This window comes from Chelonus insularis, unplaced genomic scaffold (genome assembly GCF_013357705.1).
Source record: "Chelonus insularis isolate UGA/USDA-ARS -01 unplaced genomic scaffold, ASM1335770v1 contig_71_pilon, whole genome shotgun sequence".
NCBI lineage: Eukaryota > Metazoa > Arthropoda > Insecta > Hymenoptera > Braconidae > Chelonus > Chelonus insularis.
The window spans coordinates 113,630-138,023 of NW_023276721.1; the positions used below are offsets into that span (position 1 = coordinate 113,630).

Below are 24,394 nucleotides of genomic sequence, written 5' to 3' on the forward strand. Positions count from 1 at the left end.
CAAATCTTTTATGTTTTTGTGTGATAGGATCTCAATACATGTTGATAGATTTTTTTGGTCCAAAGGGCAGAAATGCCTGACGAATAGTGTCTTCTTTCAGCTCAAAGCTAATGCTTCCAACATAAACTCTGTACAATAATAAATTATTAGTTTATTGTTTTTATTTGTTTACGTAATATTATAATTACACTCATTTATTCCATACAAATAGAACTAAGAATATCATAAATGAAATAGAAGGAATAACTCCAAGATAATAAAAATAAGACTCTTGAATGCGAACAAAAACATCGGGACTAGCTGAAAGTTAATAGAATGAAAAAATAATTAATTAAATGATTTTTAAAAACCTAATCTTGTCTCGTTCACATCCATTCTCTCATAAAAATATAAGATTCGATGAATAATTACTTTGCCTTATTGATTCTTATTTTTCGTTAATATTGATGAAAAAAAGAGTGACGAGACATTAACCCGCACATTAGCAATAATACTTTCTGCGGTACGACCAATTTATTCTTCTGTAGGGACGAAAAATTAACCAATTAGAGTTTTTTTACTTACCATAATAATTATTTTTGCTCTTTTAACTCTTACGGGTTGAATTTTATTTTTATCTATAAATTACTTTAAGCTTTTTAAAACGAAAGAATAAAAATTCAATAATAGTAGAAAATTTGTAAGACCTTGAAGCAAATGCAATTAATTGGTATTAATTTCATTTTAAATATATTATTACATATTTAATAGAAAAAACCCTAAAGATGTGACAGGACTAAATTTAATAATTAAAAAGAATATACATTTTCTGACAAAAAACATTCCAAAAAAGTATTACATACAATTTTTAATTGATTAGAGTTTTAAAAAGTTAAGTATAGAATATTAAATTTTATGAACTGTTTTTAAATGGTCTGGTGATGAAATGTCATTATGATTGTAATGATAAATACCTGCTGTTGATGAGCTACGGTTCGTTTCTTCAAGACCATCTTGATGCTTTGCTCCTTAGCATATTTTTCAGCTCTTCTAACTGCATCCTGCTGTTTAAATGAAATTTCTGGTAGTCTGGTTTCAAGATTATCCGAAAGTGTATGATATTTTTCACCAGGTCCTGAAATATATATTTTATTATTATTCATTTTTATTTCAGTATTAAATTAATAAGGTATCCTTATTCGTTTTAATAAATCAGATCTTATCAGCTACTGCTCACAAATTTTGGAAACTACACTCGACAAATCTTTAATCGACATACCTAAGCAAAAAAATAATCACGATTTTTAATTTTATTATCAATGATAGAACCAGACAATGAAAATCAATATCAAATGATTATTCTTGCTCTTGTCAGTATGTCAAGTACTACTTTATTTAATTATTTAAGATTACATTTTTAAAGTTATTACTCTACAATGACTTGTTTTCTAGTCCGAACTGAATGGTTACAATAGAGTTTTAAATATTTATCTTACTTACCGACAATGACTTGACCCGTTCGATTGAGGTCATAAATTGACATTTTTCTACTTTAACGTTTCTGTACCTATCACTTACAATAAACACTTTTTAATACTTTTATTTCTTACCTATCGTTTACAGCAGACGGTTCATTTTGGTACTTTTCTGTTTTCCTATCGCCTACAGCAGACGGTTTACTTTAGTACTTTCTCTGTTTTCCTATCGCTTGCAGCAGACGGTTCTCTAAAATTCTATGTTTTTTGTTACACTTATTTCTAAGTATAAGATATTTATATTTTTAATTTCTTTTTCGTGGTTATTTAATACTTCATCATTAATCACCACTTCGAGATTCGGTTCACCGATCAATTGATTATTATCGATCAATTGTGGATTATCTTTTTCTTCTACTTTTTGCATATTTTTTGTATTATTGTCTACGTTATTACTATCTATTTTATTTCGTCCTAACATCATTTCTTGAACATATTGCCTCCAACTTGTTATCTCAAAATCTACAGATTTACGTAATTCTATAGATCTTGCAAGTCGGCTGTCAATTATTTCTGGTAGTAATTTTTGTTCATAAAATGTTGTCAGGGCATTTTCCATTTTTAATTGCCACAATTTTTCATTTACGTGATGACAGTAAATCCATCCTTTATATGTGCACAAAACAAATAATCCGAATGGTTTTTCTGTTATTTCCATTGCACTTATCAGTCGGTAATAGGCCCAACTACTTTCATTTAATCCAGTAAGTTCTTTATTAAACATTTGATGAATTTTTGCAACTTTCAGTCGTACAGCCTCCTTCGGCGGGAGTTCTCTTGCTGCAAATGGGCATTCTATTATTAACACTGTATCATTATCTTCCTGTGTACGAATCAGTCCATCAGGTACTGTGCACAAGTATGGTGCTTTTGAGTAGAGAAATAATCCGCATTCTTGTATTGTACACCTGAAATGTTCTGCAATATATTTTTTTGCAGATTTTTTGTTGCCTGCTCATATGCATCTATATTAGGTCGACGAAGTGATGGGCATAAAATTCGTTTTACGAATTCTGCGAACTCTTGCTTAAAATTCATCTGAACTAATATCAGGTTCATTACAACTTTCTTCGTAATATTCTTTTCCGCTTTTGGAAACTTGTTTTTTCATAACAGAGGTTTCAAAACACTTGTTTTTTTCGTCGTTATCATCGTCATCATCACTTGGAAAAATGTCTTATTCTTGTGTCTCCTTGTTTCGCAGTCTTTTTACATTATATTCATTTTTCTGAATACGTCTATTCTCCATATCAATCGCAGTTTCAGGTGTAACTTTGTGTAAATATTCATTTAGCCTGGTAGCTGGTTTTTGTGAATTAAATTGAATAACTGTCATTGCTAATTTTCCTCGGTATAAGCCTCTCTGAGATATACATTTCTTTTTACCACCAATTTTTTTGTTGATCAGAGAATTGAAACATTCAGCGCGATTTAAACTTTTGCCGTGTAAAATGCTTTCTGCACTATAACTAAATTTATGCACAATATTTGTAACAAAGTCAAATAAACCGACAGCCGTTAATTCTGGTACCAAGTTGACTTCATTTTTTTTTGGACCATTGCAAAAATATTTGGCGCATTTCTCATGATCACCGAATATATGAGCTGGAATATTCTTAATGTCACTTTGTATATTCGCAATTTTTGCCTCAAAATTAGTATTTTCTTCATTTCTCCTGAACTCTGAAGCTTTAACCACGGCCATACTCATTTTCATTATATTTTTAAATACTACTTTCTTGTACTGTGTACCAGCAGATCCAGTTTTCACACTCGTTACCTTTTTCAGCTTTTTAACAAAATTACGAAGCAAATGATTGACGCACTCAATTTTTTTAATGTAGATGCCATCATATGGATTCTCGTGTAATACTTTTGAGTATAAACTGCTGTCACCGTCAGCAATCATTTAATTGTAAACTAATCTGTGATTTTTTATGCTGTTTCGAAAGCCTTCGGCAATGATATCACTCTCCATACTCGATGAACTTAAATTTGTATCATAATTTTGGTAGCATCGGTGATTGCTTACAGGTATTTTTCTTTTTGCAGCAAATGCACATTTCCTTCAATACATACTTCGATAATTATAGAATAGCACTTTTCCAGTGCGATCACCGATTCCAACAGCTGAGCCTGTTTTCGATCTACCTTGTGATCCATATGATCTTTTACTCCAACTTCCATCGACTATAATTGGACAAGTTAAATGATCGTCGGTTCTTGAGTTCAATTGTTCTGAAAGTTTTCTCTTTTCTTTTTCAGTCCGATTTCAAGCTCAAAATGTGCAGAATCAAACATTGAACAATTTATCGAAAGTTATACAGGTTGTTATATTTGGGGGCCCGAGCGCGCTTTTTCTCTTCTGGCGCCCTTGAGTGCGACAGAGAGCAATAAATATCTTTCTGTTTCACTTGCACTCACACAAAACTTTTGCGCGCGTGCCGAGTATTGTGAAGCATGAGTGCGAGTGAAATGCACACTCCAACCGTAAGTGTGACACAGACACTGTACGGTGAGTGAAGAGGGGATATTTTAGGCTCATGCTGGGTAGTTGAAAAGTCTTCCCGAGCTCGAAATTTATCAGCGCGGTAATTTTTCTAAGTTCTACGCGCTTTAAATGTTAGAGAAAATTTGTCAATTTTAGGTCCAATAATCATGTATATAGACTGATAGAGAATTAAATTTTCTATCGATCTAGTTATACTTTTTTAGAATAATTAATCGTTTGCACTAAAAAATCGGGAAAAAGTATCTAAAAAAAGAAAATATCTCAGTACTCCAACTGTCCTATTAACGAAGTAAGTATAAGTTAATGCTTAATGCTAAGCTCATTGTGAACCGAAAGAAGTTGATATCAAAGACTGGAAAATTGTTACTGAGTTGTTCATACACAACGTTTCTGGTTTTATCGAATCTTACTACTGGTATTGTAAAGAAATGTTGTTATTGGGAGAAGTATAACTAATGTTTCAGTCAGCATCTACAATTACTTTCGATGCAGAAAAAAGAACATGGAAAAATTTGCATTTAGATAATTGGTGTAGTAATTATGGCAAAGAATTTTTTAATAAAAATACTATTTGATGAATCTGTCGAATTTTCCAGTTTATTACCAGCAAAAGAATAATTATACTACAATGCGAAAAAAAACATAAATATTGATAGTTATAATTAGTTGATGAGACTAAACCCAAAGTTGTCTGGAATATAGCTGATAGATGTCTTCATCTGAGACGAGGTATTTTAAAAAATATTTGAACAATACCTGAACGATGTCTGTAATAAATCTTATATAGGGAAAGATTTTTTATATTCAAAAGTAATAGATGGATTGACAATTATTACAATGACAATTATTATTGATATTGATAGAAATATGAAATATTTTATGAAGTATATGATAAAAATAATTGGAAGAAAAGTATTACATAAGTGTAATTAAAGATAATCATGTTGTTAGATATGTTGATTGTTATCAATTCATTTATATTATAAATTATTGCAATACAAAAGTACAATTTATTTTAATTATTACGAATCTATGTTCGATGTATGCTAATGTGATTGATATATGAAGTTTATCATAATTGAATCGTTACATATGTAGTACTGCTTTGCGCTAAAACAGGAAAAAAATACTGTTGAGTGTATTCACGCAATTCACCAGAGAACATGAGGTCATCTCTAGATTCATCATCACCAACGGCACTCAATGGTCATTCAACCCACCTGCAGCACCACACATGGGTGGCAAGTGGGAGTCAGTAGTGAAATCACTTAAATTTCATTTGACGAGAACAGTAAAAGAATCACTCTTCACGTTTGAAGAGATCACCACACTACTGACACAAATAGAAGCCATTCTCAACTCAAGACCTCTAGAGCCAATCAGTGATGACCCAGAAGACATTCAAGCACTCACTCCTGGACACTTTCTTGTTGGGTCAGCACTCAACACTGTTCCTGAACCATCAACCTCAGAACCTGCACATTCAATTCAAAATCGATGGCGGATGATTCAACGACAATCACAGCAGTTCTGGAACAGAACAATTCAAGTTGGTGCATTAGCCTTGCTAACTGATGAAAGATTTCCCCCCACGAAATGGCCACTCGTGAGGATAATTCAACTACACCCAGGGCAAGATGGGCTTCCACGAGTAGCAACGGTGAAGACATCAACAACGACGTTGGTCCGACCAATCGTCAAGCTAGCCATTCTACCAATCAACCCAACTCCTGAAGCCCAGCAGCAGAATCAACCAGAAGACAATCATCAACCAGTTGCTGATGGCGGACGGCATGTTGAGAATTAATTAATTCTCAATTTGAATTTGCCAGCTGACAGGAACTTCGACGGCCATCTTAGGACTGGGTAGATAACCAATCGACCTAATAATCAATAATTCTTTATCTAGTCACTCATTTGACTACTTTTGAGTGTCCCTTTTGACTAATGAAGTTCCTGTCGCCATTCTTTCACTGTTCTCGTTCACGTGTACACGCCATTCTCATTCATTCTTAACAAATCTTACAATTTTGAGTCAATCATCAGTACTAGTGCTATTGTAAATCATCAGAAAAATTCAGTCTTTACTCTAAATCTATAATCAAGTAATATTTCACGATATTTCATTGTAAATTCAAGACATTTCATCAAATTCATTTTGCATTGCATTGATAGGCTAACGCCACGTGCACAATCATATTCTTGCTCAACCTGAGAAGCGTGCTGAGCTCGTGTGGGAGGTCAATAATACTGAACACACCAAGTTGAGTATTTTTTAGACATTCAATTCACATTCAGCAATTAAAATTAGACATTCAGTGATTTTGAGCGACATTCAGTCTTCCTAGTGAACAACTCAAGTTTGTCAGTGTATTGAGTGTACCTGTTAGTGCTGAAAATAAAGATATTTTATTTTTGTTATAAAACCTGACTTCCGTTTGCTCTGTTCCGGCACAATCATCCCTATCCTTAAACGGTTAGGTTAATTCACAAGTTGAGATTTTCTCAACAAATACAAAAAAATTGTATTCATTACACGTTATATACAATATTTTGAAATGAACAATTCTAATTTTTACAAAAGAATTATTTCGATGCAATTGTGGAGAAGTAGAATGAAGTTGACTGGTTATTCATCCTTTCCTGAATCCATATGTATGTGGATGAAATTTATATCAATAACTGTTGCCAATGAATAAAAGTTTATAATCTGTCAGCTGTGCATAATAACAGTAAGAATGATTCATTGGAGTTTTGATGTATGCAGTTTCATCTACAAGAATTTCAATAATGAGAAACATATATCATATATAATCTTAGTGGATATGTATACAAAACACAAAAACGATTGCATCAATCCATGCTCACGAACTTCTCCATCATTTGCTGATTGTATCGACTTCATCCGGTAGTTGAAATATCATTGAAGATAGGTATCCTAAATTTTCCAAAACTATGTGTAAGAAAGAAGCACTTAGCATCATGTTTACTATTGATCTAAGAAATGTTGAAACAAAAAATAAGCGTTATGAAGAGAAACGTTGAATAAAAGAAGAATATACTAATGTTATTGTCATAGGAATAGAAAAGAATAGTTTAAAAAAGAAATCGTACGTACCACTATGGAAATATTCAAAAACATGACCAAATTAAAGTAGATATAGAAAACTGAAAAGTTTTAAAACTGTTTTTATGAATGATATGATGAAAAAGTCTGTATGATTCTCTATTCAATTGAATCATCCATTAATTGAAGAAAATAAACACAGCATAAATAAAAATTATGTATTTGACAAAATTTATTAAGTTTTGAAAACCGTAGAAGCATAAAAGTAGGAACTATCATCATACTAGTAATCAAAACTTCTCGTAAACATCACTCAAAACCTGATGACATATCGTTTAACCGTATAAATGCGGGTAATTAATTTCCGTGAAATGAACTAAAAAATAAGAAGCATGTACAAAGTCAGCACATGATTCTATAACAATAATATCTACCGATATTACGTACGGATGGTTTTGTACATTAAGTGACGCTTTGCAGAGCAGAGCAAGCTTATCTTAATTTAATAAAAATGTAAACACTTATGCAGTAATAAAGCAATGAAAAATAAATAAAAAATTGATCACGTAACAGATTAGACATGCTCTTAATATGTTGAAGCACGTGTAAATAAAGAGAAATAAAAACAAGGCATATTAGAGGTTAACATAAACAAAACGGATAACCACATGTTTAGATTGATTTTGATATTACTTACCTGTTCACGGCCTTCCTCTTTCGAGAATATCGTCGGTTTGACAATCGTAATTGACGATTATAATTAGATAATATTGGATCCTTACGATAACGGTGAGACATGTCTGTACGTATAACTCACTGATAACAGCAAACAACGATACAATAACTATTGAATAAGTTACCAAATAGATCTTAAACTAAGAAATTTTTTTTTTAAAAAAGATTTTTCTTAGAAATAAATTATTATTGGAAACTAATGCACATAAAAATGTTTAAACAACAATAAGGTTATTACACACTAGCCAATAGTAGTGGCGCTATGAGTAATTAAAATTGTGTCACAGTTAGCTACACCGTGTCAAGATTTCGCGAGGTTTTTTTTTAATTTGATTAGTTACAAGAAATATAATAAAATTGTAGTACAGAAGTCCTGAAATAATATTTGTTCATTTTATTTAATATTTAGATATGTTCTAATAAATCAGGAATTTCCTTATAAAAAAAGTACAGCAGCATAGATGAGATGAAACATTGCAACGAAAAATAAGGAGGGGAAGAAGAGGAATGTCTTCTGGAACACCAACCAATCAAATGTATTTTAAAACTACAGAGTGAATTGAAGACAGAGAACGCTCAACGAATGTATATGTATATATGTATATTTATGTATTTACAAACAGTACATTTTGAAATATTCATTTTTTTGGTAACAATTGTTATAAGCGAATTTAAACAGAAAAAGTAAATAGTGTTGAAATCTAAATTTTGACACAGAATGGAACGGTTGTAGATGAATATTTAACATTTTTCAATGACAAACCGACAGGTACGTGTAAGATTGGTGGGCGTGTCTCTTCGTGTAGTGTCTTGTCTCTCTCTCTAGTGTGTGATGCGCGAAATAACATAAAATACAAATTGCAGAACGTTATTATGTGAAACATAATAGTACACCTACCTACTCATTGCACACTTTATGTTTGCTTTTGAAAAGAATAAAAAAATTGTCTGAATTATCAATAGTCATTCATGTAATTAATTTTGAAGACGATCATTACTTTATTTGTTATTAATATGTGAATTCATTTTTAATGTTGTTCTACTTCTACTAAATAAATTTTTCTGGGCATAGCATGAAATAAAATGTGTTTATCCTTATACAATACTCTTAGAGCTATAAAAAAAGCAGTCATGCTGAACAATTTAAAAATTTTTTGTTATCTTTATTTTTAAAATATGCATTAATAAACAACTTATTACCCTTTTACTAAGTTTTTTTTATTTATTCACTGTTTATTTTTAAAAGTCATACATGCTTCTCTTTTCATAAAGAATAAAACACCTTATTTGCACTCATGGTCATTGAGCTCCCTGAAATATTGAATGATGTTGAAGAATTTTATGTGATGGGAGGAAATTGAAGAAATAGAAAAATTTTTATCTAAGGTGTTTAAGAATCTAATAAATTTTTTAAATTTACATAAGTACTAGATGATAGCGCAAGTAAATGTAACTTTACAAGCAGAATTAACTAAAGTGAATATGGTAAGTGTTAACAACATTTTTTCTTTTGAAGTTCGGAGAGATTCTAAATATTATAAACAACGACTTTTAGCCAGATTAGTATTAAATTTAGCGATGAATAATCAGTGCACTGTATGCACGTTGAATGAACTGGATCTGAAACCAGAAAGCAACTGGTTTTTGATCATTTCGAAAACAATAAACCAAATATATTCTTAATTGATGACACCGACACTGATATGTGTAAAGAGCAACTTTATACAGCATTTTCATTATCGTGTATAAAAAATAATCAAAATATGATTCTTGTTGATATAATTATTTGTTTATTGTCTAATTTCATCTTCGAAGAGCATCTACAATTTAATGTTATTTTCATATCAACGATAGATGTGTTGAAATCTAAGTAAATGTTAAAAACTAAATATATAAAACTTTGACTTGAAAATTATAATCTTCATTATCTATAAAAATAATTAAGTAAGAGAAGAACCTCAAATTGTCTATATCATTTATTCCTTGAAAAATAGAAGTCCAGAAGACTGTTTGTTCTGTGAATATTTTTTATTGTTTCAAAGTCTGTACTCTATGTACACATATACATATACAAATATACTATGTATATTTAAAATATCTTAAGAATGTTTTATTGCTTTAAATAATGTATTTAAGGTTTTGGATGGAATAAATATTCTAAATAATTGCTTGTAATCAGTCATATCCATTACAACATGTAATCAGCTGACTGTGAATGTCTTACCTTACGTTTGTGTAATTGCATGTTTTGCATACTCGTCACATCTTGATTGTTTGGTTGATTTCACGTATGATTTGCACATGCTGGAGCTTGTTCAGGTTTCTACACATGCGCAGAAAGATAGAATGAGTAAGACTGCGACAGAAGATATAACGCTCTTTGTCACTTGTCTTAGGGCCCTGAGTGATTTTGATACGCACTGTCGTAGAAATCAATAATCATTCCATGCTTTTCAGAGACCATTGCTGCGCCACCTGTCGAAAATGGAAACAATACGATTCTGTGAATGATCACCTGAAATTTTTCTCGCGAAACTGTGTTTTATTTATTCGTTTTTTTATTATAAAAAATTTTTTTAAATATTCCGAACAATAGTATGTACATCGGAAAACAACGATTTACAGTAGAGGTACAGTGGTTATTGTGAAATAAATCATTTTCTCGTTGACGGCTGATGACAGCGGTATCCGCCATGATACCTCTAAAATCTAGTGAAAAGTGAGTGCATATCTTCATCCTCTTTTTTAATTATGATAAAGTAATTAATGTTATTATATCGTTGTTTTCCGATGTGAAGAATAAAATCAACTTTCGATTGAGTCCTAAATTAACTAAATTCATCCATTTTTGACGCCGTCATTTGTAGAGAAAAATTTGCTAGAAACTTTCTAGGGGAAAATCTGTCTACAGCCCAGCCTTAATAAACACTCTTACATTCAAAATTCATTTAAATTCAAAAATTTCGATAAAATTCAGCACTCATACGCCATCTCTGAGAATTATGAAGTTATATTTATTTTACGCACTTATCATCGGTTAATTCGATATTGACCATAGGGTACTTCCAGTTTATTTGTATAGTGAGAGTTACCTTTCACTTTTTTTAATCTCTAAAAGCAGGGATAATAACTTAAGCCAGAGTAGCGACTGATTCTCCCTCTCCAAATATGTGGGATCGGGATATTTCTAATTTCTTCGTCAATTTACAATTATTTCTATAAAACTGGGTACCAAATTACAGAGGAATTAATGCCGGACTGACGTAAACAAAAATTTTTTGTATATTATGAATATTTTTATTAAAAAAATTAAAAAGGAAAAATGAGCATATCCTAAATTGATTTGCCGCACTTCAATTCCACGATGGCGGCCACATCATTCAGATGAAAAATCACTAATTATTTTATTTTTATACGTCTTTCGTCGAAAATTCATGTTTGCGTCAGTCCTTGCTACCTATCTAAATTTTTAAAAAATCAATTTGTAGTATAAAATTGAATAATTTAGAAATAATTAGAAATATTGTATTCCAGATTAAAAAAATTCCGATAGGTGACAGCATTATGCTCGCAGATTTGGGGATTAGCCTTTATTTCCCCCACCTTTCTACCTTGAAATATATAATGCTAGAGTTTTTGATCTAATGTACATCTTATGCACATCGCGTGCAGTTAATGTTAATTTAATGTAACAATAGTAGTAGTTTGATTATAAATAAATAATTGTTATTGATAATTGGACTTAATTTCGTGGGTCACATTTGGTGACCCCGACGTGATTTACGAACGTTTACGTTTATTTCGTTCAACGCGTGAGAAGCCACTATTATCTACGTCTTCAAATTCATCGAGCAACAACAGCAGATATGACTAACGAGAATGATGTAAATCTACAACAAGGTGAGACTGCACATATGTCATCAGGACAACAACCAAATTCTGCTACAGATACTGATTCTGCCATCAGCACTATTGAACGTCTGCAGTTTCCAACCTTTTGATCCGAAGAACCTGAGCTATGGTTTAGTGCGTTGGAAGCACAGTTTTATTCTCATCATATCACTTCAAACGCTTCCAAAAATAGTTTTGTGATCAGCAAGCTCGACCAAGCTACAATGATTCTCATTAAAGAGTTAGTTATTTATCGACCAGCTACTGACAAGTACAACGCTATCAAACAGGCATTACTTAACCATTGTTCGCAGACTGATGAAAAGAAATTTTGTAAGATGATTACAGGCCTGTCTCAAGCTGATCGCAAACCTTCTCCCATGTTAGCTGAAATTAAGTCATTGAACAATGGGAAGCTTGATGAACGCACCGTACGGATGATCTGGTTGGATTACCTTCCACGACAAATGCAGTTGACTTTGATTCCGTGTGAGACTTTGGATTTGGATGCTGTTAGTTAACTGGCTGACCGTATTTGGGACCTTCCACAAAGTCATCCCGCATAAGTAGCAGCAGTAGAACAGGAGCCTCATACTAGCAAAGAAAGTTCTTTAGAAGAAAAAGTAACTCAGCTCCAAGAACAGTTTAATCGGAAATCTCTCAAGCTCGGAAATCAGAAAATAGCAAACTCTGCTACTATCATCGCAAATTTGGTGAGAAGGCTAGGAAGTGTGCACAGCCATGCGAGTTCAAGGACAAGCAGGAAAACTAGGAAGTTCATCAGCGATAGTGGCGGTCACTGATGATGGTAATAAACCTTGTCGTCTATTCATCTATGGCCGTGATACCGGACAACGCTTTTTTGTCGATACGGGAGCGGAAGTCTCAGTCATTCCTGCTACCCGTTTAGATAAAACAATTGAATCGGATATCAAATTATACGCAGCCAATGGAACTCGTATCGCTACTTTCGGTCAGAAAGCTCTTAACCTCAACTTAGGTCTTAAACGTTCGATTAGATGGATCTTCAGAGTCGCAGATGTACCGTACGGCATTGTTGGTGCTGACCTACTTTATCGATACCACTTGGTAGTTGATATTACAGATCACCGGCTTATTGACATGAAAACTGGTATTGGATCAGGCGGTAAATTGGAACTTGCTTCCATTATTGGTATCTCTACTATAAATAAAGACGAGCCCTATACACCTATTTTTAAACAGTTCCCTGGAGTTTTTGGACTACTATACATAAAGCTTCAGCAAAACATGACGTTATGCACTTCATACCAACAACTGGGCCTCCAGTACATGAACGACCTCGACGACTGACAGCCAACATGCTTAAAAAAGCCCGAGAAGAGTATCAGTTTATGATTGATCAGGGTATTTGCCGCCCTTGTAGCAGTCCCTGGGCTAGTGCACTTCACATGGTGCCAAAAAAAGATGGCGATTGGCGACCTTGCGGCGATTATCGTCGTTTAAATTAACAGACCGTTCCTGATAGGTATCCTGTAGCTCACATCTTGGATTATACATCAATTCTACATGGGAAGAGAGTATTTTCAACGATCGGTCTTGTCAGAGCATATCATCAAATACCTGTAAATCCCGAGGACGTGCCAAAAACAGCTATGATAACGCCTTTTGGCCTTCTTGAATTTTTAGTTATGCCCTTTGGGCTTTGTAATGCTGTGCAAACATTCCAACGATTTATCAGACAAGTTTTGCAAGGTCTTGATTTTGTTCATGCTTATCTGGACGACCTCCTCATAGCTTCAGAAGATGAAGAGCAGCATGTCAAACACCTTAAAGCAGTTCTTGAACGCCTTCGAGATTATGGTCTCACAGTTAAAAAAGAAAAATGTGTGTTTGGCGCCAAAAGTGTCCAGTACCTAGGTTATTTAATTACAGCAGAAGGTTCTAAGCCACTGCCTGATAAAGTCAAAGCCATCAAGGAATTCAAACAACCTCAAACCATTTCAGATCTTCGTCGTTTTTTAGGGATGATAAACTTTTATCGTCGTTTCATCGAAAATGCAGCAACTCTTCAAGCTCCTCTTCATGCTCTCCTAGAAGACGTTCGTAAAAAAGACATGAGACCAGTTGAGTCGACAGACGAAGCTCTCAAAGCTTTTGAACAATGCAAAGCCAGTCTCGCTGAGACAGCTCTGTTAGCTTATCCAGCACGTGAACCGCAACTCCGACTGACCATTAATGCATCTAATGTAGCAGTTGGTGCAGTTTTGGAACAACGAACTAACAACAATGAAGATTGGAAACCACTGGGTTTTTTCTCCAAGAAGTTGACATCAGCAGAGGTTAAATATAGTGTGTATGATAGAGAACTAACTGCAATATATCACGCTGAGAAATTTTTTACATCGTGGATGGAAGGATATAATTTTGTAATTCGAACTGATCACAAACCTTTGACACATGCTTTTTCGCAAAAGTCAGACAAGGCTTCGCCACGTCAATCCAGGCAGCTGAGCTTCATAAGTCAGTTTACTACACAAATAGAGACGGTTAAAGGTGCTGAAAACATTGTAGCAGATACATTTCCAAGAATAGATGCTACTAGCTCTGATCAACTACTTCGATTGCCTACTATCATCGACTTTAATGCCTAAGCCGAAGCACAAGCTGCTGATCCGGAACTTAAAGCTACAAAAGCTTACGTTTGGTTTGCAGCATAAAGTGATGTGGTGTGATGTTTCTCAAGAAGAAATTCGACCGTATGTACCTGAATGTTTTAGAGGACAGGTGTTTGAAGCTTTCCATAACCTATCTCATCCTGGTGGAAGAGCCACGTGTAAATTAATTCGTCAACATTGCGTATGGCCACATATAAACAAACATATAACCCACTGGGCTCGTAATTGTGTTCCCCGCCAGCGCTCTAAAGTTGGAAGACATGTGCACGTTCAACCATCGACCTTCTTAGAACCTGATCAAAGATTTGACTATGTTCACGTTGACATTGTAGGGCCGTTGCCTGAGTCTGAAGGCTACAAATACTGCTTAATAATGGTGGATCGTTTTTCAAGATGGCCTGAAGCTGTGCTTATTAAAGATATTACTGCAGATACCATCGCCAAGACATTTTTCACAGCCTGGATAGCTCATTACAGTTGCCCAAAGACAATAACTACGGATCACGGTACGCAGTTTGAAAGTGTACTGTTCATGGCAATGACTAGTTTAGTGGGTAGCAAGAGAACTCGTACTACACCTTATCATCCAACTGCCAACGGGCTTGTAGAGAGGTGGCACAGAGTCTTGAAAACGTCTATATGCTGTCATGAAACTAAGGAATGGGTAACTATTTTGCCTACAGTTCTTCTAGGACTACGAACTTGTTACAAAGAAGATCTTAAAGCTTCTACAGCAAAATACATGTATGGAACAACCCTGAGAATTCCAGGGGAATTTTTTACCCACGTATATTCGCCATCAGATCCAAATATCTTCCTGGAAGAGTTTCGTATTCACATGCGAAAGTTGAAACCTGCGCCCGTCAGTCATCACTGCAAAACAAATACCTTCTGTTATAAAGATCTTTATACATGTTCACATGTGTTCGTACGGCACGACGCTCTCAAGCAAGGATTCTATCAACCATATGCCGGTCCTTTTAAAGTTTTAAATCGAGTCAGTGACAAATTGTTTACACTGGATATTAATGGACGAGAATCTAATAGCAACGTTGAGAGGTTAAAACCGGCTCATTTAAGTAGTCAGGAACTTTTTAGGTTTCAAGTACAGCCGCAATCATCAGCCAACGCTTCGTCAAGTCAAGCTACCTCATCGTCACTTCGTACATATCCTGGACCAAAGAAGAAAAGAGTGCAACTGCAACTCAAAGACTGTTAGTTTAAGAATCCCTTTTTGACATTTCTTTTTCTTTTCAAAACTTGCGCCCTAACTCCGTTGCTTAGAGGGGGGTACTTTGGGGATCAGCCTTTATTTCTCCCACCTTTCTACCTTAATATATATAATAATATCAGTGCTCTGCAGTGGTCTAAGTGCGACCCGAAAGGTCCACACGACTAACTTCCCAGTGGAGAAAATAAAAAAACACCATTTTTTTTTATTGTTATAATAATTATTATTATTAAAAGTCATATTTTTCATTATGATTATAATTATTATTATTTTTATTTCAAATTTAAGCATAAAAATGCTGATAGACGGTAAGACCCCCGCCACGGCCTCTATGCCCTCTGGGGTCTCCCCATCCTTGACCTCCTCCTCGTCCGCGACCATCTCTTCTTCCTTGACCACCACCTCTTCCTTTACCGCTTCCTCGTCCTCGTCCTCTATCTTTTCCTCTGCCCCTGCCTCCAATCCTCCCCCTCACGACTGATCGTCCTCCAACATAATTTCCCCCCTCAGCCTGTCTTTTCTCTTTCGGGGTGTGGCGAGCACCCCCATTCTTCCCTCTACCTGTAGATGATAATAATAATAATAATAAAAAGAATAATAATAATAAAGTAATGAATAAATAAACAAGAAAAAGAAAAAAAAATAGTAAATAGATAAAAATTAATAAATAAATGAATATATAAGAAACAAATAAATAAAAAAATTAACGAATAAACAATAAATAAATAAAAAAGTCAATATATAAACAATAAATAAACTAATAAATATATAAAAAACGAATAAATAAACAATAAAATAGATCAATAAATAAAAAAAAGAAATGGATAGAAAAATTAATATATGTGAAAACAATAAATAAATTAATAAATATAGAAAAAACGAATAAATAAACAATTAAATAAATCAATAAATAAAAAATAAATAAATAAAAAGATAAGTAAATAATATAATCAATCGATCAATGAAAAAAAAATTAATAAATAAATAATTCACAAATAAACAATAAATAAAGTAATCTAATATCCGTCTGCTTTAAGCGATTGGATTTTAGTAAATAATTTTTTTAAGTTAATCTAATATCCATCTGCTTTAAGCGATTGGATTTTAGTAAATAATTTTTTTCAATTAATCCAATATCCGTCTGCTTTAAGCGATTGGATTTTAGTTAACAATTTTTTTTAAGTTAATTTAATATCCGTCTGCTTTAAGCGATTGGATTTTAGTAAACAATTTTTTTAAGTTAATTTAATATTCGTCTGCTTTGAGCGATTGGATTTTAGTAAACAATTTTTTTCAATTAATCCAATATCCGTCTGCTTTAAGCGATTAGATTTTGGTAAAGAATTTTTTTTTAATAAATCTCATTCCTGTCTGCATAAAGCAATCGGATATAAATAAATAGCAAAAAAAAAATACTGTTCACTGAAATGAAAACGAAAAAGCAGTCACAAAAAACTAAAAATGAAATGAAAAAAAGAAATTATCGTGAAAGACAAGGTAAAGTTAAAAATCGTGTTTCACCATGTATAATTAACCAACAAAATTCGGAAAAAAAACAAAAAAATATACGCGAATTGCAAACAAACGCAAATTGTAAGAGCGTAGAAAATGAAAAAGCAATGTTAAGAATGCGTACATTACGAAAAAATTCGCAACATCGACAAATTGAGAATATTAAAACCCAACAGAGAATGGCATCATTGCGAAGTGACGAAGATTTCAGAACTGCTGAAAATCAGAAAAATCAAGTCCGAGTCTCCCAATTACGTCGAAATAATAATTATAGAAAACACGAAAATGCTGTAGCACGAAAACGTATGTCGTCCTTACGAAGTGACGAAGATTATAAAGCATTCGAAAAACTGACAAATAAACGGAGAGTGTCTCAATCACGTCTAGATGATGATTATAGAGCACTCGAAAATATTGGAACTCAAAAACGTATGTCGTCCTGACGAAGTGACAAAGATTATAAAGAATCAGAAAATTTGAAAAATTGTCGACAAATAAAGAAATCGCGGCTAAACGAAACTTACAGAGAAAACGAGAGTATCGATACGAAACTACGAATTGGAAATTTACGAAAAAATCGTACTTTTCGTAACAATGAAAATTCCCAAAATCTTCGTCGGATACAAATGTTAGGACGAAGCGAACAGTTTAAAATTACTAAACAAAATCGACTTGATTTAAAAGTTCGTATGTTACGTCGTAAACTGCAACTTATCAAAGATGACATTTTAAAGATGAAAACAAAACTAAGAGCGATTCAAGGATCCACAGTTTCTCAACGCTCGAGAAGAGCAAGAATGATATCCGGTATGAAACATTCGAAGCGATATTATTACGATATTCTTAAAGTAATTAAAACCTGTATTCAACACAAGAAAATGTTACAAAGAGAAATTACATATAAAACACGTGAAAATAATACAAATCGTGGAAGAATGCGATTACTCCGGCATTGCCGTTCATACAAACGAAATGAAAACATAAAAAATAAGAAGAAAATGAGAGAATATTGATCGAGTAATGCTAAGTATCGAAATCGCGAAAAGTGTATCGATGCTAAAAATAAAAAAGACATGAGAGCTAACGATGTTCTCGTCTTTCGTGATAACATGTATAATAGTTTATTGAAAAATAAACACAATGATTCATTGGCTAGATTAAAACTGCAGTTCATTCAATTGAGAAAAGAAACACCATCAGTAATATGTTGTTGCAGTGAAGGTATATTTTTTAAGCATTCTGTTGTTCAATTAAATAAACAAAAGATCATTAACAAAAGTGGAACTGAGTTTTTTAAGAAAGTAACAAATTTTCCTTCTGATTATATATGCAATACATGTAAAAACTCAGCATATCGTGGTAAAATCTATAAATTGTCTACAAGTAATGGGTTAACATTTGTGAATATACCGAAAACTATCTAAGAACCTCCTGATCTTGAAGAAAGAATGGTGTCACCAGTATTGAGCTTTATGCAAATCCGTGCCTTGAAGCAGTATGCCTTAAATCCACAATTAGGATTAAAGGGAAGTGTGGTAAATATCCTTATTGATGTAAACGATATGCTGCAAGTATTACCACGAAATTTCAATGACATGCAAACAATTCAAGTAAAATTAAAACGTCATGTTCTTCATAAAAGCCATTATATGTTCGAAACAATTAGACCTGGAATGGTGTGCAAGGCACTCAAACACCTTACAAATACACCGTTATGTAAAAAATATGACATTAAGGTAGACAATAAATACTTCGAGCGCTATGAAAATATGAATCTTTACGACGAAATTGATTTTATTGTCGACGAAAAAGATGTAAACGATATTGAATCTGAATTAGTAACGAAAAATAACAATAACAACAATAATGATGAGAAAAATAATACAAATAACATTGATTTGCACCAAATTAATAATGATGAGGTTCTATTAATCGACAATAACACAAACATTACAGAAAGTCGTGGATCAGTAGTAAACATGATTGCACCTGGTCAAAATAAACGGCCAATGCCGTGGCATAATGTTGAAGATTTAGATGAACTATGCTTTCCAAAAATATTTGGAGGATATCGAATGAATTTACCAAAAAATATAACTTATATGGATCGAATTAAGTCAGAAGTAAGATGTTACGATCGTCGATCGTGCATACCTTCACGGGTCCTGTTTATGGCTAAAAAAAATTAAGAAAAGAACTGTTTATCAAGCATTAATATATGTTTAAGAAAAACAACGAGAAATATGAATAAAAATTTGAATGCTGAAGATGTCTTAAATCCAGATAACATAGATGAAATTGTTAAATTTGATGATGGCTTCAGAATGTTTAAATACATTCGTTCATCTCCTGCTTTTTGGGAAGCTAAGAAGAAAGAACTATTAGCTATGATTCGTCAACTAGGTAAACCAGCGTTTTTCTTAACATTATCAGCTGGTAAATCGCATTGGCCCGAATTACTTCAGACTATAATGAAATTTAGTTCAGAGGGTCACATATTAAATATAAAAGAAGCTTACGAATTAGATAACAATACTAAAACCACTTTGATAAGGAATGATCCTGTATCTTGTGCTAGATATTCCGATTATAAAGTTAGCAAATTTATGTGGTTGTTAAGACAAAAAAATAGTATATTCGGTGCTTATATACTTGAAGATAGCTATGAACGTGTGGAATTTCAACAACGTGGGAGTCCACATGAACATATGCTATTGTGGTTAAAAGATGCACCGAAATTTCAGGAAAAAGATTGTAATAATGATGAAGTTATTAATTTCATCGATAAGTTTGTCACATGTAAAAATGATCAAAACAATCCCTATATTAAGTTTCAAATTCATAAACATTCGCACACTTGTTATAAAGGTAAGCGAGATAAAAAATGCCGATTCTATATACCATATCCAGTAATGAAGAGAACAATGATATTAGAGCCACTTGATGAAGGTGAAGTTGCACCTAAATCTTACAAAGCTGTTGATGAATTAATGCGCAAATTTTATGCTAAAAGTCAGTTAGTTGAGTATGATGATATTTTAAAGGAACTAAAAATGACTGACGAAGAGTATATTCTTGCTATATGCAGTACTCTCAAGCAGAGACGTATTTTTTTAAAAAGAACAAGCGACGAAGTACGCATTAATGCTTATAATAAAGATATTTTACAATTATTTGAATCAAATATTTATTTGCAATTTATACTCGATGAATATGCTGTAATAAGCTATGTTACAAATTATATTAGCAGAGTTGATGGTGGCTTATCTAAATTACTAAGAGAAGCTGCTGAAGACTGTGACGTTAATAATAAAAGCATAAAAGAAAAACTTCGCACACTTGCAAATGTATTTCTAAATAGTAATATAATGTCGGCACAAGAATCTGCTTACCATGTATTATCGTTGTCATTATCGAAGAAAAGTCGTAAAGCAGTATTTATAAATACAAGTCCTATAAATGAACGAGTGTTGATGTTAAAATGAGAAAATGCTTTGAAGTCTTTATATAAAGACTCAACTGAAATTTATATGGCCGATATTTTCGAAAAATATAGTAGAAGAAACCGTAACCTCGATGAAATTTGTTTAGCGGATTATGCAGCGAACTATAATAATACCAAAAATAAAGAGGGATCAAACAGTGATACAGAAATCAGTGATGTCGATAAAAAACGACAGGTATCAGCTATTATTAGATACCGAAGATATAAGTTAAAGCAAGATCCCGGCAATCATTATCGTGAACAAATATTATTGTTCATGCCATGGAGAAATGAAAAACTAGGAATTGAAGATGTTCATTATGAAACAGTCTATAATAATAATATACAGATTATAACCGCTAATCGGGCAATGTTCTCTATTATTCCTGATGAAATAATTGATGAAGTATTGGAAGAAGTGAACAAAGATAATTGTGACAAAGAAAATGATCTTGGCGAAAATAATGATGGTTATGAACTGTCTGATGATCAACGTATTGATATTTTTCAACAAGCTGGTGATGAAAAAGTAAATCAAAATACAGTTAATAATTTAAATAAAAAAATACGATACACAATGCCCTCTTGAGTACCCACAGAAGACTTTTACAATATGATGAAAAATCTAAATACGAAACAAAAAGAAGTGGTAATGCATATCTTACACTGTTACAAGATTGGTAAGACTCCATTTCAAATATTTCTAAGTGGATCAGCTGGTGTCGGTAAAAGTACGGTCATAAATACATTATATCAATCAATAACAAATTATTTTGATAATTTGCCAGGTGGAAATAATGATAAAATAATTGTACTATTATGCGCTCCATCTGGTAAAGCTGCTTTTCTGATTAATGGTGTAACATTGCACTCTGCATTTGCATTACCATGTAATTTATATGGTGTGAATATACCAGAACTATCAAGTGATTTAGCCAACAATATACGAGAACAATTATGTCAGGTACAACTCGTCATTATAGATGAAATTTCAATGGTAGGCTCTACCGTACTAGGTTATGTAAATACAAGATTAAGACAAATAACTGGTGTCAATGAGCCATTTGGTGGTATATCAGTACTTGCAGTCGGGGACTTAAATCAATTGCCTCCTGTAAAAGATAAACCTGTTTATCAAGTTTCAAACCAAAATCAAATGGCGCCGCTCATTGATATCAATCCTTTATGGGATCAATTTGTCTTCTATGAATTAACAGAAATTATGCGTCAAAAAAATGATCTAGCATTTATCAATGCTCTAAATAATCTAGCTCTTGGAACTATGAAAACTGATGACATAAATTTAATTAAATCTCGAGAAATTAAAAATATTAACGATATTCCAGAAACGGCCATACGCTTGTACGCTACTAATAAGAATGTATCATCTTATAATGCTCAGAGAATTTCTCAATGTAAAAGTAAATTATTTACTTCAACTGCTCAAGTTGTTTTCTCTAAAGACATAACCGAAGGTGAAAAAAAAATTATATTACGATCAATAAGTAAAAAAGCAAACAATATTGCAATTGAATTGCCTGATGTTATTCAATTAAAAGTTAACATTAAATATATGATAATTAAGAATATCGATGTAGAAGACGGTCTAGTAAATGGTGCTTGTGGTATTTTTAAATATATAGAATGTAAAGATGCTAACATACCATCTACACTATGGTTAGATTTTCATACACCAAGAGTTGGCATCAACATACGAGCTCGTTATCGTGATTATATGACAAAGAATAATATAGACAATGTTTTAACACCAATAGAAAGAATATCGATCCAAACTAGTGTGGCACAAGATGATAAATACAAAATTTTGAAAAATCAATTTCTTATTATACCTGCAGAGGCAATAACTATTCATAAAAGTCAAGGTCAAACAGATGACAAAATATGTCTAGATTTTACTGCTCAAGAGAGGCGAACTTTATCGATGTTGTATGTTGCCCTCAGCCGTGTCACCGAATTAAGTGGACTATTTATAATTGGTAAATTCAAATTACCAAATGTTTCTAAAAATTCAAAGGCTGTAAATTCAGCGCTTGTTGAATTAGAACGTCTCAGATCTAACAAATCGTTGAAACTGTCATACGATAACTTAGAGACCGTCATAGGAACAAAAATAGTGTATCAAAATGTTGGTACATTACGAAAAAACTTAAGTTATATAATTTCTGATACATGGTATTTGCGAGCGGATATCTTAGTATTCAGCGAATCTTTGACTGTGAAGAGCGATGTAGTTGACATTGAAAATTTCAATATTGTTTTAAGAATCGATTGTGATAAAAATAATCGTGGACTAATATGCTATGTGAAGAATGGTGTACAGTTTACAGTATTATCATCAAAATGTTCTCATAGCAGTAACGGACATGTGCAATTATTTGCATTAAAAGTCGGAAATTGGTATTTGATTAGTGGCTACAAATCACCTAAAGCAACAACAATTATGTTCAAAAAAACAATCGATTACATTTTACAAAAATTGCCTTCCAATAGTCTTATCCTATTAATGGGAGATTTTAATTATGACATCATTAATTATAATAACAAAAAAAATAATTTCCTGATCAATTGTTTAAAACGATATCAATCATTATCGAAATTGCCACCAGATAGTATTACTACATCATTGGATACACAAATTGATGTCATTTTTTCTAATATTCATAACTTACAATGTGGAGTATATGAATCATATTTCACCTATCATAAACCAATATATGCCATTTATAATGATAATATTATTGTGCATGCCACTGACAATTCTAACAGCACTAATGTAAGTAGCACAATTACAAATGACAATTGTAGTGAAATGACAATCAGTAACGATATTAGCATGGACTGTGATAATAAAAATATCAATGAATTTCCAATGGATATTGATGATGATGATATAGATGATAAGCAAACTAAAAGCATAATTAGTAATGATTATATTGTATCAAACGATATTGAGAATGTCTATGACAATATAGATGATAATAACGTACCACATGATTTTGATATTCCAATCGCAGAATGTCAAGAAGTGTCTCATTGTAGATTTTATTTATCTGATAAAGATATCAATTTATTTCATGAAATAATGAATAGAAAACTAACTGCCCACGGAGTATATAATTTCGCTCAAGATGTAGGATACATAGGTGCATTTTTACATAATTTACAAGCAATACCTAGATCTGAAAATAATATTCAGATTATTTATAGCGGTAATATTGGTGTCAACATTGTAGGTCACTGGATTTGTACAAAATATGACAGTAATGGCAACGTACACATCTACGACAGTTTAAATAAGAATTACTTGGAAAAAGATCAAATAGATTACTTAGATACCTTGTACAGATTTAATAAAAGGTTTATATTCCATAAAGTACAGGAACAAAATAATGGTATAGATTGTGGAGCATTTTCAATCTATTTTGCAACATTATTGTGTTATAAAAAAGAACCAGAGAACCAAATGCCATATAATGTACCAATTATGCGTAATCATATAGTTCAAATGCTGCTGAACAAAAAGTTACTACCGTTTCCAAATCATGGATATGAAAAATAATTTAATGATAATATTTACTTTTAAAAAGTGATAAACACCGTGGATCATTTGGACTGAAGCAAATAAATCTAGGAAAGCTGTACATTCGAGTATTTAATGATGATCCACTTACAGTATGCTTGTAATCGCTCAACATTCACTACTTCACACTAGTTACTGTTCACTACTAGTTTTTGTTTATTATCCTAGACAACCATGACACAATAATAGT

The 24,394-nt window shown here is 32.6% G+C and overlaps 2 protein-coding genes across 2 annotated transcripts; one reads left to right on the forward strand and one right to left on the reverse strand.

Annotated features, from left to right (window-relative positions):
• Positions 1 to 437: 437 nt before the first annotated feature.
• On the reverse strand, positions 438 to 1,522 carry LOC118071065 (poly(U)-binding-splicing factor half pint-like). Its single transcript, XM_035090022.1, has 3 exons — positions 1,480 to 1,522; positions 954 to 1,114; positions 438 to 521 (listed from the first exon to the last, which is right to left on the reverse strand). The coding sequence occupies exons 1-3, from the start codon at positions 1,520 to 1,522 to the stop codon at positions 438 to 440; spliced, it is 288 nt and encodes a 95-aa protein (XP_034945913.1).
• Positions 1,523 to 12,460: 10,938 nt separating this feature from the next.
• Positions 12,461 to 13,209, forward strand: LOC118071066 (uncharacterized). Its single transcript, XM_035090023.1, has 2 exons — positions 12,461 to 12,866; positions 12,944 to 13,209. Exons 1-2 carry the CDS (start codon positions 12,461 to 12,463, stop codon positions 13,207 to 13,209), a joined length of 672 nt encoding a protein of 223 aa, XP_034945914.1.
• Positions 13,210 to 24,394: the final 11,185 nt, after the last annotated feature.

Bases quoted from the DNA above. Each gene is read 5' to 3' on its own strand.
- LOC118071065 (XM_035090022.1), bottom strand. From the start codon at position 1,522: ATGTCAATTTATGACCTCAATCGAACGGGTCAAGTCATTGTCG. The intron at 1,115-1,479 runs GTAAGTAAGATA...TATATATTTCAG, and splicing joins AACGGGTCAAGTCATTGTCG to GACCTGGTGAAAAATATCAT. The intron at 522-953 runs GTATTTATCATT...TCGTCCCTACAG, and splicing joins CCGTAGCTCATCAACAGCAG to AAGAATAAATTGGTCGTACC.
- LOC118071066 (XM_035090023.1), top strand. From the start codon at position 12,461: ATGCGAGTTCAAGGACAAGCAGGAAAACTAGGAAGTTCATCAGCGATA. The intron at 12,867-12,943 runs GTAAATTGGAAC...ATTTTTAAACAG, and splicing joins AACTGGTATTGGATCAGGCG to TTCCCTGGAGTTTTTGGACT.